Source organism: Leopardus geoffroyi, chromosome C1 (genome assembly GCF_018350155.1).
Source record: "Leopardus geoffroyi isolate Oge1 chromosome C1, O.geoffroyi_Oge1_pat1.0, whole genome shotgun sequence".
In the NCBI taxonomy this organism is placed as follows: Eukaryota; Metazoa; Chordata; class Mammalia; order Carnivora; family Felidae; genus Leopardus; species Leopardus geoffroyi.
This window is the reverse complement of record NC_059328.1, coordinates 129,163,757-129,181,595: the sequence shown is the minus strand read 5'-3', so window position 1 is coordinate 129,181,595 and position 17,839 is coordinate 129,163,757. Positions and strand designations below refer to the sequence as shown.

General features: G+C 38.1%; 1 protein-coding gene across 2 annotated transcripts in view; it reads right to left on the bottom strand.

The window, feature by feature from the left end:
• Positions 1-17,839, bottom strand: part of THSD7B (thrombospondin type 1 domain containing 7B) — a 1,583,569-nt gene that overhangs the window by 97,989 nt on the left and 1,467,741 nt on the right. For both annotated transcript variants that reach the window (XM_045479666.1, XM_045479668.1), the window contains one exon: positions 5,028-5,161. In XM_045479666.1, coding sequence (XP_045335622.1) covers positions 5,028-5,161 — 134 coding nt within the window. The remainder of the gene's footprint in view (positions 1-5,027; positions 5,162-17,839) is intronic.

The window sequence follows — 17,839 nt, the reverse complement described above, 5'->3', positions numbered from 1 at the left end:
AGCCAAAATCAAGAATTGGACGCTCAACCAACTGCCATACAGTTTTGTTTTTAATTCAGGAAAATGGCAAAGTAGTCCATTACCTTGTACACAAAAAAATAAGCTTTGTGAGGTGCTAAGTAATGAAAGACTATATATTGTATAAAGGAGGTTAATGTAGAATAGGAGAGAGAAGATGTAAGTAATGCCTTTTAATATAGGGAGGCATTGCATAGCGTCATCTATGAACTTTAATTTCTTTTGTGGTAAGAGTCAACAGTGGAAGTAAAGACCACAAAATATCTTATGTGTCTTACTCCGGACAAACTTAAAAGTTGGAAATTGCTTTCCTTCTTGCTTGCATGCTCTCAGCTGATGTTCTTTTATTATCTCACTGAGAAAGAAGAGATAAGACTTCTGGTCAGTGGCATCCAATTCAGTGTTTGCATTAGCCTTTGTTCACTCCCAATATGCCAGAAAAACAATAGTAAAAGAATTTGTTACAAAATCCACAAAAAGCCCACAAACAAAGAAAACCCAAAAACCCAAGGCATTTCCCTACAAGGACAAAGAACATGGGAAAAGGACAAAAGCAACAAATAGAAAATAGATGAACTAGTGGTAACTAACTTAGCATACATACCAAGAAAGCTGAATACTAAGACTTCAAGGAAAAACAAAGGAAGTAACTCCATTTACACCCCAGAACACATAAAAATTTCAGGAACTTGTGGCACCAAGTACCTCTGGAAATATGGATGAAGGTGAGGCTGAAAACCTGGAAGATTTACTGATCATTTATTTAAGAAGTACCTGGGCCCTCAGACTCCCTCCTACTTCCAGTCCACAAGGATAGTTGATGGCCTCTCTACTCCCCTTGCAGGTAACTGAAGGTTTATTATCTGGAGGGGTCACAAAAAGAATCTTTGGGCTAGAACATGCATGCCTCACTTAAGGATGGGAGTATCATACTGAAAAATAAGGGTTTAAGTATGAGTTAACACACTGAAAAAAAATGACCACAAACCTAGAAGTTTAAACAATGCGGATTTATTATCTTATAATTCTATAGTATAGAAATACAACATGGATCATACTAGGCTAACATCATTGCTTTGGCAAAGCTGGAGTCCTTTCTGGATGCTCTAGAGGAGAAACCACTGCCTTATCTTTTTAAAGGTTCTAGGGGCACCCACATTCCTTGGGCATGGCCCCTTTCTCCATCTTCAAAGCCAGCAGACTTGCATCTCTCTCTGCCTTACATCTGTAGTTACATTTCCCTTTCTCGCACATTTCCTTTCCCACTTTTAAGAACCCTTGTGAATAAATTGTCCCCTCCCAGACAATCCAGGAATATCTTCCCTTTTCAATCCTAACATCATCTCTGCAAAGTCCCTTTTGCTATGTAAGTTAACATATTCACAGATTTCAGTGATCAAAATGTGACATCTTTAGGGGGCCACCATTCTGTCTACCACATCAACAGCTTTCTTCCATTAGGTTCCCAAAACACTGGCTGCTAGGATTATCTATTTCATGCATGATTTACAAAGAGACTTTTCTGGTGGTTCTGACAAGCCCAAGAGTAATGACTTAAAAAGACTGATATTGAAGATGTTCCAAAATGAAAATGCCCCTGCAGACACATATTCTGCATCATCAATTTCTTTGCCATACGTCCCTTCAATTGTCACCTCATTTCTTCTCAAAACTCATGGCAAAACTGTTTTAAAGCTAGTCTATATTTGCTCTCTCCACATGCTTCTCCCCCACTTCTTCCATAACCACCTGCTGAATTTACATTAATCATATGTTTATTACTAATCCAGATAAACCTTTTATCAGCATCATTAACAGACTCCACATGGCCACACTCAACAATCAATTCTCATCTTAGTAAATTTCTGACAACCATTTGAAACAACTGATTATTTGTTTTCTTGAAAAACCCTCTATCTTCCCATTTTCATGGTTTTCCTCCTTTTCCAGATATTCTTTTTCAGTGCCTTTGTATAGTTTTCTCCTTCTTGTCATCATGAATATTGGATTTCCCCAGGTTTCCATTTCTTATGTCTTTTCTTATCAATATATACCAAATGTATAAGCTGTTGATGCACAAATTTATACCACTGTCTCTCTCTGAACTCCAAAACGGTACTGTCGCAGTCGGATGGCTAAAATCATCTCAAATTTAATGTGTTCAAAAGCTAGCTTTTGATTTTCTCTCTGAAACTCGCTTCTAATACTCCTCATCTCAACAAATGGCACCATCATTCCTATGATTGTTCAGGCACAAAAACCTAGCCATCATCTTTGATGCTTTTCTTTCTTCCACATTCTACAATCACTTTATAAATAAATCCTGTGGTCTGTACTTTCCAAGAATAGTCCAATGTGACCTGCTTACCATCTTCATTATTACCAAGCCCAATCTAACCATCCGTGTCCCTGAAAACTTCATCCCAGCTTCTACTTATGTACTCCAAAATACCTTCTCTACACTACACCTGACAAGGTCCTTTCAAATGCAAATAAGACTGTGTAATTTCCTCTGTCTCAAACATTTCATACCTTCAAACAGTTGGAAAAAAAATTCTTTGACATTGTTTTAGAAGGCTGTGTGATTTGAGTAGTGACACCAGCCATATGGAACACCTTGCTGTTCATCTTGTTATAACAAGCCAAAAAAGGTTTCTGGCTTTGGACACTCCCTCTCCCTGGGATTTCTTTCTATAGATCTTTATATTCATTCACATCTCTCATCTTATTCAGATCACTGCTTCAATATTTTGCTGACGAACCTCTCCAAAACTATCCCCACTCATTCCAATCCAATTTTTTTTTCTTGGCATTTCATAGTAAAGACATTCCATTATGTTTATGTGTTTATCATTTTTTTTTCTTGCTGCTACAAGTTATTTGAGGATAGAAAATTTCGTTCATTTTATCCTCAGTGCCTAGACTGCCTGACACACAGAATATTTTTGAATTAATAGAAGATTGCAACCCAAGATGAACCTTGAAGATGTCCTCCAGATTAGAGGTTTCAAGAAAGAGAAAGGATAAGCTATTTTATTCATTCTAACAGCATCTTATTAAGGTCAGTAGTGGTTTGGAATGCAACACACCTGGAAAATCTGCTTCCCATAATTAATGTTATTATACACATAAAGCGTGACAAAATTTGCCAGAACAAAATTTGCAACAAAATATCATAGACTAGGTGCCTTAAACAACAGAAAATTATTTTCACACAGTTCTAGAGGCTCCAAGTCTGAGATTAAGGTGCTGGCAGGGTGGTTTCTTCTGAGACCCCTCTCGTTGGTTTGTAGATGGCAGATGGCTGTCTTCTCCCTGTGGCTTTACATGGTCTTCCCTTTGTGTCTGTGTCCTAATCTCCTCTTTCTATGAGGACATGGGTCAGATTGGATTAGGGCCCATCCTAGTGACGTCATTTAACATTAATTACCTCTTTAAAGAGGCCGTCTCCAAATATAGCCACACTTTGAGGTTCTCAAGGTTTGGACTACAATACATAAATTTTGGAGGAATGCAATTTAGCCCATATCAGAGTGATATTCAGTAGCTGTGTTACTTTTATTATATCAAGCTCTATATGTTTGAGCTGAGAAGTGAAAGGCCTTCTTGTTTAAGTATGTTTTTCCTCAATCACACTGCCACAGTTCTGTTGGTAGTGATTTATTCTCTTAAAGCTTTCCTTTCTCTCCTGAGATTTTGCTTTAGTACTGGTAAGAGGCCTGTCTGGGATGAGAGTGGAGGTACCACAGCTCAGCTGCTTGTTCCTTGATAAGCTAGATTGATCAGTCATTTCTCAAAACCATGAGAACAAGACACAGGAGACACAGATTTTGAAGAGAAAAAAGTCTGCGACAACCTGAGCACACCAGTCCCAAGAGGAAAGGGGACTGAACAAAGTGGCAAAAAGACAATTTCTCTACTAGCCATTCACTTAGGTTGATGAGGAGGAGCACATCTATAGTTTCACTAACAGCTATTTCTTCCAACATGCTTATCAGTGGTTTTGCAACATTGGGACTAAGTCACAGAAATGGTGGATGTGGGTGCATACTGACTTATGGAATAAAGTAGGTTCACTGATGTTCAGTAACAATCAACACATATAAGCAGGCTCTGCCTTGGCAACTGACGTCAATCCAACAGTGAACTCCTAGGGAGTTACAGGCTTTGGGCACTGTCTGTTGGACATGGAGCTTCCTAAATCTCGCAGAATGATACCCTATGCTCATGCGATTCAATAATTGGCTAAACTCTATTTTCTTCTTGAATTCACATACTAACCATTGTTTATCATTAATATTTTAGTTTTTGCTTGTTCAGTCTCTAACACTTATTCCCATTATCCTCAGTTGGTAAAGAAATTCTTTCTTTCCGAATTGTTTTTGAATAGGCCATTTTGACAAATTCAGACCAAGTGTTTCCCTTTGCTTATCACTGCTGTATTTACAAGACAAAAACATTAAAGAAGACCGCTCTGTAAATAACCCAGAATTCACTAAGTTCTTTCAGAGGTGTGCTTTCTTTGTATTAAAATTCATTGCTACTGTTTATAAATATTCTCAGACTTTAGTTTCCAGGGCTAATAGGGAGGGTTTAAATTGGGCTTTTCAATGCATTGACATTCAAAATTAAGATCATGTCTGTCAACTATACTACCCATAGAGCAAAATCACAGCCAAAATCTCCTGTTTTCAAAATCTCCGTAACTGTTAAGACTTACTTATAGCTGATTATGAGCCAGTGAAGGGATGCCAGCCTGCTCCATGCAATTAGCTTTCCCACCTAAGTCATTTGTAGGAAACGGTAAGGACTGTGACGGAATTGCAGAGGAAATCCCACTGTACACATGGCAGTTAGGGCACATATGCTTCCATAGACACTTGATGATGAGCGAAAGCCAGAGTATGCGGTGTAAAAATCCGAGTGTACTTGGATAAGCAATACTGTTCTTTTATAAAAATGTATAAGTTCCATAGGCCCATTTCCCAAGTGTCTCCATCTCTACACACCTGATTTTCCTAGATTGCGTTCCTCCTCCGCAGCGCAGAGATCTCAGCTCATTGTGGATTTTGCATGGAGACCAGTGTTCTACAACCCAGGAATACTGATTGCATTCACTGTAACATGGGACTGCCTCATGCACCTGCCAAGCAAGAACAGGAAAGGAAAAAAAAAAATTATGTGGAACTACCCAAGGTATATGAAAACAGCCTATCTTTTAATAATGCCTGATGAACATAACCCAAGAACTATACTCTGGCTAAAACAGCCAAATTACACTCCCAAAAAGCGAGATGTATTTGGCTTCTCTGAAATTACTGACTTGCCTAAAGAAACATACAGGCGAAATCAACTAAGATTTGATGGTATGCCTTCACAGAAGAGAACAAAGGACAGTCATTTCCTACCACTGAAAATAAGAATTCCATTACCATTTCATTTCCTTGAAGACCTCACACAGCATCTATTAGACGGTCCAGCTCTCAATTATATGGCGTATTGTATTCTCAGATGTACTTTAAGATGTCAATTGAAACAAATATACGTAAGGAAAATTTACTCTTGAATATAAGAGGTCCTTAGAATGCATAAGAAAAGTGGTGTTATTTGCACCGGAAATTTCTTTTTATGCCCCCAAATGATCAATGCTAACAGGCAATCATTTAGCCTCCTGGGTATTGTGGCTTCATATGAATTCATCTATTTGTAGGATGTTTTCAGAGCATAGCTATAATACTCAGACACACACACATAAGACAAACACTGCTAGACTATTAAAGGTTGTGCATGATTGATTACTGACTGTGAATATTTACACTTTTATGGTAAAAACAATGATTACAGTAAATGAATTCTTAGGTTACTTCCTATGTATTTGTTTGTGATGATTTTTCCCCCTACAATTGTATCCCAATGGGTAGTCAATTGAGTTTGCCTATTTAAGACTGAATTTAAAATGCATTAGTCAATATAGAGCACAGCACTCTCCCTTGGTAAGAAAATGTTTCATTGCGTGATACGTTACTCTAGATCACAGAGAGGGCTCTAATATAGCATGCTGATGAAGAGTGATTCAACCTATTACCAAAATACTTAATTAATGCTTTTCCTTTTAAATAAAAATTTAGGCCTGAGTTCTTTTCTCCCACTGCCTTTCTAATTCCACAAAATCATAAATGATGACTAGGCAATGCTATCCAAACAGAACTGTTACTTGCAAGTTTCCACTAAATGTGAGGGAAAGCACTGTGTAATGGGATAATCAGAAAACAAGATTGGAGCACCGTCAGCATGTTAGATGGAAATCAAATGAGAAAAGGTTGTTTGTGAGACTACATCTTAGGAATCACAAATAATGTCAGAAACTATTTTTAACCGTGGGGTTCTATTTGGCTCTCTCACCTAGAGCGCACAAGGAAAAGGAAAACCACAAAGTGAAAAATATGTGAGGGCAAAATGAAAGGAGATGGGGAAATAGAAGTGGAAATGGGCGTAGGAAAGTAAGGAATTAAGTAATAAAAGAATCACATTTCATGCTGCGAAGGCTGCCAAGAATGGAATGAAAGGTTTGGAAGCAGAATCTACATTAGAATAAGGAGGTAATAACTTGTAAGGGAGAAAAGTCTGCCTGAAAAACTTCTAGCATGGTAGATGTAAGAGAAAGATCGACAAAAATGAAAAGACAGGAACCCAACCGAGCAGACACCTGGAAAGTGAGCTGATGACAGCTGAGGGTTTAGTCAACTCAGCTATACCAAGAAATAAAGATTGCACTGAATTTATGGGCTTGTTCTATCAACTTTTCAATAGGTACCAGACCATTTAAGTAAAGCTCTTTGGCTTTCATATGAAATGCATGAAAGCCTGCCAAACCAACTAGGTACAAATGGGGTAGATGAAAATATTAATTAAAAAAGTGTTTTCCCATACCTCATGTATGAATGTGAAAGCAAAAGGATGAAATATGTTGAGAGGGGCCTATATTTCTAAAGCTATCAGTACTAGGCAGAGCTTAGACTACCTTCCCTCCTATGGAAACCCCAAAGACAGATGGAGGGGGGGAAGAAAGAAAACCTGTTTAGTTGCATATTCCTCTGATATACACATTTTAATGTCTGGTCATATATTGGTTTACTGTTTATACTCTTTATGCTCTGCAATCTACACCTATAGCAGAGTAACCAACCTCAATGAAAAGCTGTTGGAAGATATGGAGCATATTTAGGTAGGAAGATGTTGATCCATCCTCTTGGCTAGTGGTATATAAAAAAGCAACTCTTAAAAAAGATTCTCCAGTCACGTGGATTTACTTGTTTTTCTTCCCCCTCAGATGTGTATGCTATTTTAATATTGCTCATACTGTTACTTCTAGCTGATAAATCCCTACCCTTCCTTCAAAGCCCAAGTAAACCCCACCTCTTCTGCAAGGCTTTTCCCATGACCCCTAGTTGGCATATCTTTGGTACTCACTGGCTGTCTCAGTTTTCAGTAGACCTGTAGCCAGATTATAACATCAGGATGCACATATACAGAGCCGGGACAATGCTGGAGGTTAGAACCTCATTGTGTGTTGCTGGGGGAACGGGCACATTCAATAAAGTCATCATCTGACTCTTTCTCTAAATGTTTCCTATTTCTCACACCACTTTAACTCGTTTTCTCACCTTGGTCTTAATGTGTACTTTTTACTTTATATAATAAGTCTACTTTTTACTTCAAATAATATGGAGAGAATAAGCTCAGAGAAACACAATTTGTGCTTTTCATACCTGATGCTTCTGGTCCTAACCAAAGTCAAACCTGGATAATCAGCATTTGTTTAGGTGGCTACTTAAAGAAATTTTTGAGTTTTAGGCAGTCAGGAACTAAGTTTCCATATGCCTGTATTTCACAAGACATGGAGAAGAGAGTGGTGTTCAACAAGTAATTGTTGAATTGAAACTAATTTTTTAAGGGAGCCCAGTTGCTAATTGGCCCTCATGTAATTCTCCAGAGAACACAGGCCCACTAAACAGAACATGGTAAGGGGTATTTTGCAAAGCCCAAAGGACAATAAGGAGGAACAAAAATAAAAACCTCTCCTTTCCATTATGGGCTAGCGTGAAGAACAATCACTGTGTCATTAAAAGGTACTGCTTGATGATTTTGTTATGGGGAAAAACCATGTCCCTTAAGAATTGTGAGAATAGTGGTGCCTGGGTGGCTCAGTTGGTTAAGTGTCTGACTTTGGCTCAGGTCATGATCTCGCCATTCCCAAGTTCAAGCCCCACATCAGGCTCTGTACTGACAGCTCAGAGCCTGGGGTCTGTTTCAGATTCTGTGTCTCCCTCTCCCTCTCTGCCCCTCCCCTGCTCATGCACTCACACACGCTCTCCCCTCCCCACCTCAAAAATAGTAAAATAAACATAAAAAAAAAAAAGAATTGTGAGAATTGTCTCCTTACAGTCCTTGTCCATCAGGCAAGGAATCTTATTGAGAGGATTAAAACAACCAGAAGCGGCAAAAAGTGCAGTAGGCATTCAACAATAAAAATTAACTACCCAGCTGGCCAATTTCTTCTCCTGTCAGTCCTTTATGTTCTGGCCATTTCATATTGCTGTTTAGTTGGTGCTTATTACAGTTTCATAATGGAAATGTGTTAAAGCATGGACTTTATCAGGGAATCATATGGAAATGTTCTGAAGGAGAGAAATGAGCCATGAGAAAGTTAAATGAAAATCATTCCTAAATGGCACAAATTAGGAAGAAAATAATAGGGTTTAATAGGGTTATAGATGCTAAAAATGCCACTGAAAAATCTAAATCCTCTGAGAGGCAACATTTGATTCTCCTAGTAATGAGTCTTATTTATTACTTCTTCAATGGGGAATTGTGTTTTTATAATTTTGCTAGTTCTGGAGTCATATCATAAACTTATTCATTGAGTCGGTCTTTTAATATTTATTAAATACGTCTCCACTCATTGTAACCGATCAGTTTAACTAAGTACTGTTTTGTGATACCAGTCTCCAACTATAAACGGACTTCCCTGGCCTACACTTGGAAGCAGGGACTCAGTGGTGCTCAGCAGATGTCATTATTAATTATCAGAGTCCTAGGGCTTAAGGACTCAAATAAAGCAAACAAACAATAACCACAATCAAAACAAAAACAAAGAAAGGAAAATTTATGACTTCCAATTTTCTGTGGTAATAACCCTTTGCTCCAGGGAAGCTGCCAGTCAATGCCCGGGTAAAAGTCTTCAGGTTGTAGACTTCCATGCTGGGGACTGAAATTAATCAGTAGAACTTGACATCGGTTCAAAACCCCATCTAGGAGCAGAAATTCCTGCAAATCAGAGCCAGGTCTGTACCACTGGAGTGTAAGAGGAAGTGGTCTTCTCGGAGTGGTGAGATCAATAAAGCACTATGGGTTCCCTTCTGCCTCAAATGTTGTGAGCTTTTAACCTAAGATGTACAAATTTCCTTCAGGGCTAAGACCCTCATCTCTTAATTCAAAGAACTTCTCCCCAGCCCTTCTCTACTTGCCTGTTTCCTCTCTTTCAGCCTCCAGTTTCCACTGTTTCCCTTCAGAAGGGTCCTCCATGCTACAGCCTCCCTCAGCTTAACCAAAATCTGCCCCTTTTCTTCTTCGGTGTGCAACTAAATTAGGTACTCCTCCATTAGGAATATCTGAATGACTGAAAAATATCACATTTATGTAAATAAACTTTTGCTTCCATTGTTGTTAATCATAAATTTATACCTGTCTGTGCATAATGTAATACATACAGTGCTAAAGTTCAGTCCTAATGCAACTGCACCCACATGTTTTACAACATCACTGGCCCCAGGTTATCAATGACACCACATAAGGTTGCATATAACTTTATAGCTTCTATACGACATTTTATGTCTCAGGTCTCAACCATCATGATCATTTAAGTTACACATTAGTAGAATCCCTATTTCCATGTAAAAATAAATAAAATTTGAAGATTCTGAGCCATTTATGGCTGATGAATGACTAGGCTGGTGCTCAAGCTGAGATTGGTGATGCGAAAAAAGTGCTGGGTTTTGCCTGTTTAACTTGTTTCGGGCACATCACCATGCTCTGAGGATATCTTTCCAATGAGGAAGATAATGCTAATATTTATAAATCCTAAGAAGGGAAAACCAAGAACAGAATTACAAAGATATCTATATAGTAGATTATGGCTATTACTTCATATAAAAAAATACTGCACAAGCAAGTCATTTCAAGGCTTCATGTATGGGGTCTCTTTTCATAATTTCGAAAAACCAAAAAGTATCTCTGAAAACCAACTTTCATGTTTAAAGCAAGAATAGGGCCTATGTCTTTTATGTGGTTGCAATTCTTGATGTGAATGGGGGATTTAAAAAATCCACAAATGCTTTTAAATTGGTGTCTGGGAAAACCATTACGTTCATCACTTGTCCAATGTGTTGCTCAAGAGGGCAGCATTTGGAGTCAGGTTTTTCTGGAAATCCGCAGTACAGCGATCCATACTTGTGAAGTGGGCAACTGTCAGTTCCAGCCTTGATGTTCAAGTATGAGACCTTGGCTGTTTTCCTCTTCCAGGACATTTTCCCACACTAGCTTCTTCAGCTACACAGCGTTTGAAAAGATTTCCTGAGAATGCCCTGAGCTTATCCCCATGCCTGGTTTGTGAGATTCACCATTGGTTTTAAATATGCATTATATGTTTTCTTTTCAGTTTTCACACTGGAAAATCTAAACACAAACCTAATAATGCTGACTGAGTTTTATCTGCAAAATTTGTAGACAAACTGTTGAACTTTAAAGCCAATGGGTATTTGATTAGAACAGTAAAAGTGGTGGCTACATTCCTCATCTCCTAAAAACAGCGCTTTCTGAGCTGGATGTGCAGACCCTGAAAACTGTAGCATTGTACCGAGGGGTCCATAAGTGCATTCCCATACCAAACCTTGTCTATAGTCTCAATGAATAATATAATCTCAGACATACTGTTATCACCGCTCCCCAATGGAATGTAGGCAATGCTGTGATTAATGAAGTTTTAATTTAACTTGAAAGCACCGCTGAATTTGAAGTTCCTCATTAGAAAGTTTCTCAATCCAGGTTGGCTAAAAGTGAAAGATCCTTATATCAAAAGCTCTGGGAACCACTGCCTTTACATACAATGAAGAGAAGAAATGGACTAACAATGAGGCTATGCCTTGAAATCACATTACTATTTCTATTTTGAGACAAGGTATGTTGTACAGAATAGCCTTTTTCTAAAGTGAATATTGAAGAATATTTTTTACTGAGAAGTTGTAAACCTCAGATTTTTTTTTCCTTTTCCTTTTCTAATGTTCTATTAGCACTTAACCCATTACCTCCAGTCTGAATATCACTGATGATCTCTTAAGCATAATGCCATCAGAATCAAGATGAATATCCACGCACAGCTTAACCAGCTCTGTCATCCACATGGTCCTCTTTTCCTCCCCAAAGTGGGGGTGGAGGTAGGGATGGGTATGGAGACTAAGTAGGGTCCCAAGCCATGCATATACTTCTTCCCCTTCTCCATATTTCTGCCTCTTTCAAGGGTGTCACACACAAACTGAACTTTACAGAGGGTATTTAATACTGGGAAGCCACCAGGCCCTCACATAAAAGGCCATGATTAAAGCTCAGTTATCTGTGCTAATGTAGTTTAGATAATTTATAATGGCAAATAAGTAGCAATGCCTTAGCTTTTTTTTCTTCCTTAATACTATATTTTCCTGATAGCAGATTTTCATTTCTTACTGTGTGTCATTTAAGTGACTATGAAAGTAAACCATGGTCTTAAAGTAAACTGCATGGTAATAGACAATAAAAAAAATGATTACTGTGCAAATCCTATAAAGTGTATGATATTCTATAGTAAAGCACTAACACACACACAGACACACACACACACACGTGCGCGCGTGAGCACTGACCAGATTCTCTCTGTGCCTGATATGTGTTACAGAACTGAGGCAACATATTGACATAGACAAGTTGGGGCAAGTTGAACTATAAGGCCCACACTCTGTACTTTACCACTATGTAAACAATCATAAAAAATAGAATAAAAGAGGGAAACTCAATCCAGGGTTAGGGTGACTTTCCCAATACCCTGAGAGATGCCACCCACTGCCATGCTGTGTTATGACAAAAAATCAGATGATATTTTGTAGACTGCTCATAGCATGCCAGAGTCTACTGTCATGGTGGCCCATTGGATTTTCATAGAACAGATTGCAGTTACCAGTCAAGCTGAAGTAACAGAACAAAACAAAAACAACCCCATCCCAATTATCACTGATACTTCCAGAAAACTCTGGAAGAGTTGAACCAATAGCTCTTCAGAAATGAGGTTATGAATGAACCTTGAGAACATTATGTGAAATAAGCCAATTACAGAAGGACAAATACTACATGAGTTCACTTATATGAGGTATCTCAAATAGTCAAACTCATTGAAGCAAAGAATAGAATGGTGGTTGTCAGAGGCTGGGGCGAGAGAAATGGGGCGATGTTATTCAATAGGTATAACATTTAAATTATGCAAGATGAATAAATTCTAGAGACCAGCCTACAACACTGTGGTTATGGATTACAAATACTGTATTACATACTTAAAAATGTATTAAGAGGATGGGCCTATGTTAAGTATTCTTATACAATAAAAATTTATAACAAAATTTTTTCAAGAGGTTTGTGTTTTAAAGGGAGTTTGAGGGGCGCCTGGGTGGCGCAGTCGGTTAAGCGTCCGACTTCAGCCAGGTCACGATCTCGCGGTCCGTGAGTTCGAGCCCCGCGTCGGGCTCTGGGCTGATGGCTCAGAGCCTGGAGCCTGTTTCCGATTCTGTGTCTCCCTCTCTCTCTGCCCCTCCCCCGTTCATGCTCTGTCTCTGTCCCAAAAATAAATAAACGTTGAAAAAAAAAATTTAAAAATAAAGGGAGTTTGATTGCACCATGGAAACCTGACTACAGAAAAGAACACTTCTGCCCTTACTGTATATGAGATACTGTCCAGGAGTCTGGTGCAAATATTAGATAAATAGATGGATAGATGGATGAATGGAAAGACAGAGAAAGTGAGTGAGTGAGTTATCACTTACCTGGGTCACAGAATATGACAGGATCAGGAGAGAAAAGACAGCTTTCTTTCTCTGTTTTAATAGAAGAGTCTGAAATGGAAACCCTTGCCTTCTGGCGGGTAACATAAGTTTTACAAGTTAGAGGCATAAAGAGAGACAAACAGATCTCAGTTCTTCGAAACACATGTCCTAAGGGTATCTCTATGTGAAAGGTATATGGTACTGTTTTGGGTTCATCAAAAAATGGAGGAGAAGGGTTTGTCCTGAGGCTTGCAACTCATTCTCTAAGTGTCAAACACAAGTAAAAGTTTTGGCCAAAGCCTTTACTTTCCTTAATGGCCTTTGCTGGGACAGAGTCTAATATAGTTCCCACCTATTCTCAGTAGTTGAGAACATCATGCTATCCCTATACTGTTACATGCAACTGTTTTTTCACTCAATAAATACAAGAAGCCTATGAAAACATGCCCAGGAAATCAATATAATTTGGATGATAAAAAATGTAATTATATAGAGAAGCAGTGTAATCTAAGTTGCACACCCCTTAGGCAGAGAAATCCTGTGTTTGTGTGGCTAGACTCTCAAATACAAATGCATAAAGAAGAATAGCCCTAGTTATGATAATCTAATAGGAACTTCTCTGGATGAGAGGTTTGCCAGTCAAGCAAATGAACCAAAGTCTAAATATAATTCTCATAAACAGTACACAAGGGCCCCAGTACATATGAGATGAAGCCTGGAGATTGAAGCTAGCTGAGGAAAGTAAATGGGAAGATGTGATGAGATAGAATTTTATTTGTAGATAAGGGGAGTCACTAAAATTTCTGAGATTTATATCAAGAGATAGATTCCAAATAAAGTTTGGGGAACATAAGTCATCTCAAACAGGAGAGAGATGAAAGATTACAGGAGAGCTCTGAGCAAGGCGGAAATGGCAGCAGTCCCAGTAGGAGGCTACAGTTTGGGAATAATGATCCTCTTAACTGCTATCTCCACAAAGCTTCCAACTCAATGTGGTAGAAGAGACACCAGGATTTGGAACTGAAAATGAAAAAGACAACTCAAACATCAGTGCTACTTTTTGAAATCATTTAAGATTAGTGTATTCTAGAACCTAAGGACAGATAAAAGAAAACTTCCTCTTTTTCACCAACAGAACCGTGAAGAAAAAGACAAGGCATCAGCTTCCCAAGAGCCCTAAATTCCAGGGAGTATTGCTAATGAGCAGAGCAGCAGAAACTCTTGGGTATTTGCCAAGAAAACTTTTCATGACATATTTACCATCTTATTTCGTCTTAAGTTGGCTTAGGTGGGATAAATCTGAAGCCGTGTATGACCTGAAAAGCAATGTGGTCTTTGCAAGGTTTGCTCAGAACTTAACCAACACTCACAGTAGGCTAGCACGAAACTGGCTTCCGGCTTCACGACCAAAAGGAAAGCCTCATAATTGGTGTTTCACAGGCAAGGAGAGCTCTAAACCCACCAGGCTATCGCCTTTTCATCATTACCACAGATAAACCTTTCCTGCTCTGAAATGTATCAGAGTTCTCATATAGCACTATTTCAAAGTTAATCAGGAAGTCAAAGAAAAAAAGGAGCCATCAAAAATTTAAATAAAAACTTAAAAAAAATGGCCATTTTTTTTCTGTTTAGTAGAACCAATTTAAAAAGAAGGAACAACGTAAGAATTGCCAACTACAAAATCCATTCCTAATTTGGCTAATTTCTAAATGATCCTGTTATAACAGACAGGAGGAGAGGAGGGGATCACAGTATCTTTTCATTCAACAAAAACCAGACACAATTATTAATTCCTTATAGGTTGGAGCCAAAGATAATAATTACAAAATATCTCTAAAGAGACCTTTGCACAAAAATGTTATGTGTTATAGACACAGAGTGATCTTTCTGTACATAAACATATAAAGCAGCAGTTCTCAGACTGCATTGTGCTCTAACAGTTTTCTCTGCTATGAAACAAGGCCAGTCACAGCATAAAACAGCTTTTTAAAATATGAACTCTTCATGTGAGTCCTCCCATAACAAACCTGATGTATCTGGGACAAAGTTAAGTGAAACATAGAGCCACACATGATGTTTTATAACCCAGGACAGCACAGCCTGACCTTTGTGGAAAAGAGAGCAAGATTGATTGGTTAATGGAATCCCTGCCATTCACTTACATTGTGATAAATTGGGATCTTGCCTCTGATTTCCACCCTAGTTTCATCAGTTGGAGACTCTTATTAGGGACTAATTGGAAGCTGCTACTTTATGGAATAAAGAATATCATGTTGCAAACATTCTTCCTCAGAGTCAGTGAGGAAGGGACAAGACTAAGGCAGACCTTTCTGGTTCTTCACAAAATAAAAACAAGATGTTTCTGCAGGAAAATGGTATTTTAAGGCAAACTTGTACCTAGCCCCTGTTTTAGTAAACCTTATTTTGACCAAAAGAAAGACAGCTGATTGTGAGATAGAAATCACGTCTAACAAGCATATTGCTATATACAACACAAATAACTAACTTATTCCTGGGTACTTGCAGAACACAAAGTTATTTGAAAAACCTGACAATGAAGGTCTTAAAATGTGTTATAGAAAGATCAGTTAAACCATTTACATAACGTGGGCGTGTCTCTACAAATTTGACCTGGAGACAAACAGTTGAAACATAAATACGTGTGTGTGTGTGTGTGTGTGTGTGTGTGTCTAACAACAGCCTTTCTGGGGTCTGTACTAAGAATTCCAGAAATCCTATTTTGTGCAAACAACCCTCCCCACCCCACCAAAATAAATAAATAGGGCATAAAGCTATTGTGTGTCCCTAGTTTATACTGTGTGCTTAATAGATGTATACTGGCATCAATATGAATGAATGAGTGCAGAAATATTTCCCTGGGTGTGCTTCCTGAAAAGCATACACCTAGACCAAACCATGATGCTGGCATCACCTGAAGCTAAAAGTTTTGCTCTCTTTATAATTACTTTTACAAGAATTTTAATATTATGCATTAATAACTCAAATCTAATTGCTTATAATTGTACTCTGGTCCCATTATTTGGAAGTCGATCTACAAATAAATTCAGAGTCTAATATGTTTTTAGGTTTGTAGGATTTTAAAATTCTCTAATTTCTGATCTCTAAATATAGATGCTAGTAATTAGACAGACAGTACTACCGCATTTGCCTATCCCAATTATGGATGCCTTGAATTAAGAAACATACAAGTAATACTCAAGGTGGTCAGTTTTCACCATTCTTGGCTAAAAGCAGAGCCTGATGGCATGAGGGAGCCAGGTTCATTGTGACCACTGGATCTCTCAGACGATGGAGGTGATACTTGCACATCTCTTATGTTGCACATAGCACCTGACATGTGCAGGCTCTTGATAGACTCATAATAAATTCATATTGAACTTAATCAAGCTGTAGGAAGTATGGGACTTATAGTTCTAGATCTGAGCTGACATCTCACTTGTGGAGTGGGGTCTTGTTAAAATATTCTTCCTTACCAGGAATCACACTTCTCTGAACTGATTAAATGTCAAGTGTAGAGCAATTCAGGGGATGGGCAGCATCGGCTACTTTACTTGTAGTGGATTCCAGTTCTCCATTATTGGATTCTTTGGTGGGAACCTATTAAGTTAATAATGGGGTCCTATTCTGGGGTGGTTTCATTTCAGTCATGAAATGATCCTTTATACTGCATGAAAAATTATCTGTGGTCTAGTGAGCCAAGAAGGAAGCTGTAACAAAGGGGTTTTGTATCAGCTTCTGGCATTGATTTCCTGGTAGCTCACTTAAAGGCCTCTCGGGGTCTAGCTTTTCTCATCTGCTGACTTTAATATTTACTTTCAAAAGAACAATAATGGTATATGAGCTTTAGAAAGTTTGAGAGAGTTCGCTTTAGTAAGTAATACCTGTTTAGAGTAAGATTAGCACTGAAACACGGACTAAAGAACTTTGAAGCTGGAAGTAATCTATACGATCATCTATTTCAACTACATCACTTCATTGAAAACACACCTGCATTTCCACGTACATTAACCTAATAAACTTTTGAATAGTTTCCAACATTACAAGCTCAAAACCTGGGAGAGATGACAGAATGAAAGAGACAAATGCCTTGAAGATTTATGCTTTCTCATCCTCCACAGCACCTAATACATTGCTGAGAAAAAGAGATGTACAGTGACAGCTAAGCCAGCAAAACAACTTCAGTCATTCCAAAAAAAGCACTATTATTTCTGATAAAGATACAAGGAGTATTTACAATTCCATAGTCACATCAGTTTTTGACATTTTCTATTGAGCATGAAATGATTCCTCCTAAAAAGGTAAAGTCTTTTTATAGCTGAGACATATAAAGTGCCCATGTTGCAAGACTTAATGAAAACTACTAACAGTTTAGTGATCACTTACAAAGTAGAGTATAAAGCATTGATGAGGAATAACATGAAAATAGAATGAATATAATAAGAATTATTCTTCATTAAAGATATGTGTTTGTAGATAACAGGAGTTATAGATCTTTTAACAGTTGAAGCTAGATTTCTTATACTTACTCATTCACTCACACACGAATTCATTGGATACTACTGATGCTCTACTACATAAGACCCAGAATCTTCTTAAACATTAGATAAATAAAGATGACACAAATCCTTTTCTTTTGCATGTTGGTAAACTATGGGCCTGCGGCCAAAAATGGCCTGCCA